The sequence below is a fragment of the Haematobia irritans genome, chromosome 1 (assembly GCF_050003625.1).
Source record: "Haematobia irritans isolate KBUSLIRL chromosome 1, ASM5000362v1, whole genome shotgun sequence".
NCBI lineage: Eukaryota > Metazoa > Arthropoda > Insecta > Diptera > Muscidae > Haematobia > Haematobia irritans.
The window spans coordinates 99,350,944-99,353,050 of NC_134397.1; the positions used below are offsets into that span (position 1 = coordinate 99,350,944).

The 2,107-nt window shown below is 28.0% G+C and overlaps 1 protein-coding gene across 1 annotated transcript in view; it reads right to left on the reverse strand.

Moving 5' to 3' along the window:
• Nucleotides 1–337: 337 nt before the first annotated feature.
• Nucleotides 338–2,107, reverse strand: part of Mcm5 (Minichromosome maintenance 5) — a 9,116-nt gene continuing 7,346 nt past the window's right edge. Inside the window, 3 exon segments of the mRNA XM_075299764.1 lie at nt 338–459; nt 515–643; nt 688–739. Coding sequence (XP_075155879.1) covers nt 338–459; nt 515–643; nt 688–739 — 303 coding nt within the window.

Here is a 2,107-nt window from a genome sequence, read left to right on the forward strand (position 1 = left end):
TTGAGTTTCTACCTACTTTAACCAAGTCTTCAATGTCCATTAAATCCATATCATCTTTGCGCGATTCCACACGATGATGAAAGGCACAAGTTCTTTTTTCGACTCGCAATCGACAAATCGATCTGCGTTTTATTTGAATTGCCCTGTTCTCGCAATACCTCGGGATATATACACAATTGATCTCTGGATCCCAAAACCACCGCTCTCGTAAATGAGTAAGATGTCCGCTTTAATTCTTACATAGCTTGCGTTAGTTGTGAATGGGTACCTCAAGTACCCATTATATATATTATTTTAGGAAGACCCCAGCTACCACCCTTGGGCTTTGCACGAGCAATCATTTAAATAGGATTGTTTTTAAAATAATTGGTGGCGGTGCTGTTTGTTGTATTTGCATCTTCATTTCCTCTTTTCGGGATTGCAGCCATTCCAAAGATGAACATAAGGTTTTACCGGTTCCTATGAGAAAGCTTTTGTTTTATTGGTGGTTACATTGTTATACATTATTTTATACCCGTTGGGGATTCCAGAAAACCATTTGATCCATCTCGTAGGCATATGATGACCTTTTCCATATAAGCTCTTTGAACTTCATAGGGATCCCATGATTTATTGCTATTGCATCTCTTAGACTCTTTAATGCCTCAATTCGTACACTCGAACCATAGTGTTTCAGTTTAGCAATACATTCTTCAACATTTATTTGCCTTATGCCTCCGTCATATTGTGATTCTTTGAGCTGTTCCCGAATTGTAATTTTGCGCACTTTGAATTCGGTTTTACGTTTTTGTGAAAAATATATATATATACATATATATATATATACATATATATATATATGTATACATATATATATATATGTATATATATATATATATATATATATATATATATATATATATATATATATATATATATATATATATATAATATATATATATATATATATATATATATATATATATATATTTATATTTATATATATATATATATATATATATATATATATATATATATATATATATATATATATATATATATATATATATATTATATATATATATATATATATATATATATATATATATATATATATATATATATATATATATATATATATATATATATATATATATATATATATATATATATATATATATATATATATACATATATATAAATAAAAGAGTTTTTTAAGAAAATTCTTTTATTCTCTCCCCAGTTTCTAACAAGTAGGCAAAAAGTTTCGTAAAATTAATCCCATACTAATAACACAATGTAAATAAAAGCAATATATATGTAAACAAAGAATGTAAACAAATCTACTAAACGTAAACAAAGCCTTTGACAAGATGAATGTCGATATTAGTCACCTGATTGCATGACTTTACCTGGATTAATATGCCTTGCTTTGGATCATTCCCCACTAAGTTATAATACAATTTGCCAAAAAAGTTTATGTTATTATGCTTTTAGAGATTCGATTTTTGCTCGAAAACTCGAACTTAATGCCCGCTTTTACTCACTAACTTAATACTTGACTTACTCATCGTACGTTCCGATTTCTTTTGACGAACCAAAAAAAATGTACCCATAATGCCAAAATGATAAAAGACACATGTCCACACGTACTTAAACTGCTGCTCTCAAGGCAGAAACCCATTCTGTTTTTTTTTTTTAATGTCTATTCTCTTGGTTCCGAATGTCTATTCTATTTACTCGAATATTAATTTTAATATTCAAATTAAATAATATTTTGACTTAAGCATATCAAATTTTTGGCGAAACCCTATTAACATGCCAATCGCGTAGCCAAAACAAATGAACACATAAAACAGTTTTCCGAAATAACATACAAGCAGTTTCACAGAAGTTGCTCTCTTTTGATTCTCTCGCTTTGTTATGTTGATATCTTTCGTCAACCCTCCCGGTTTCCATCTCTATTTCTTTCTCTATACACAACATATATATGTGTACTCGTAAATTTGTAAATTTATATATGTTTACATTCATACATATTATTTTTATGAAACATTATTGTCCGAAACATAATATATTAACATGTATGTGTTCCAAACATTCAATGCTAGTTTAGGAACATTTTTGC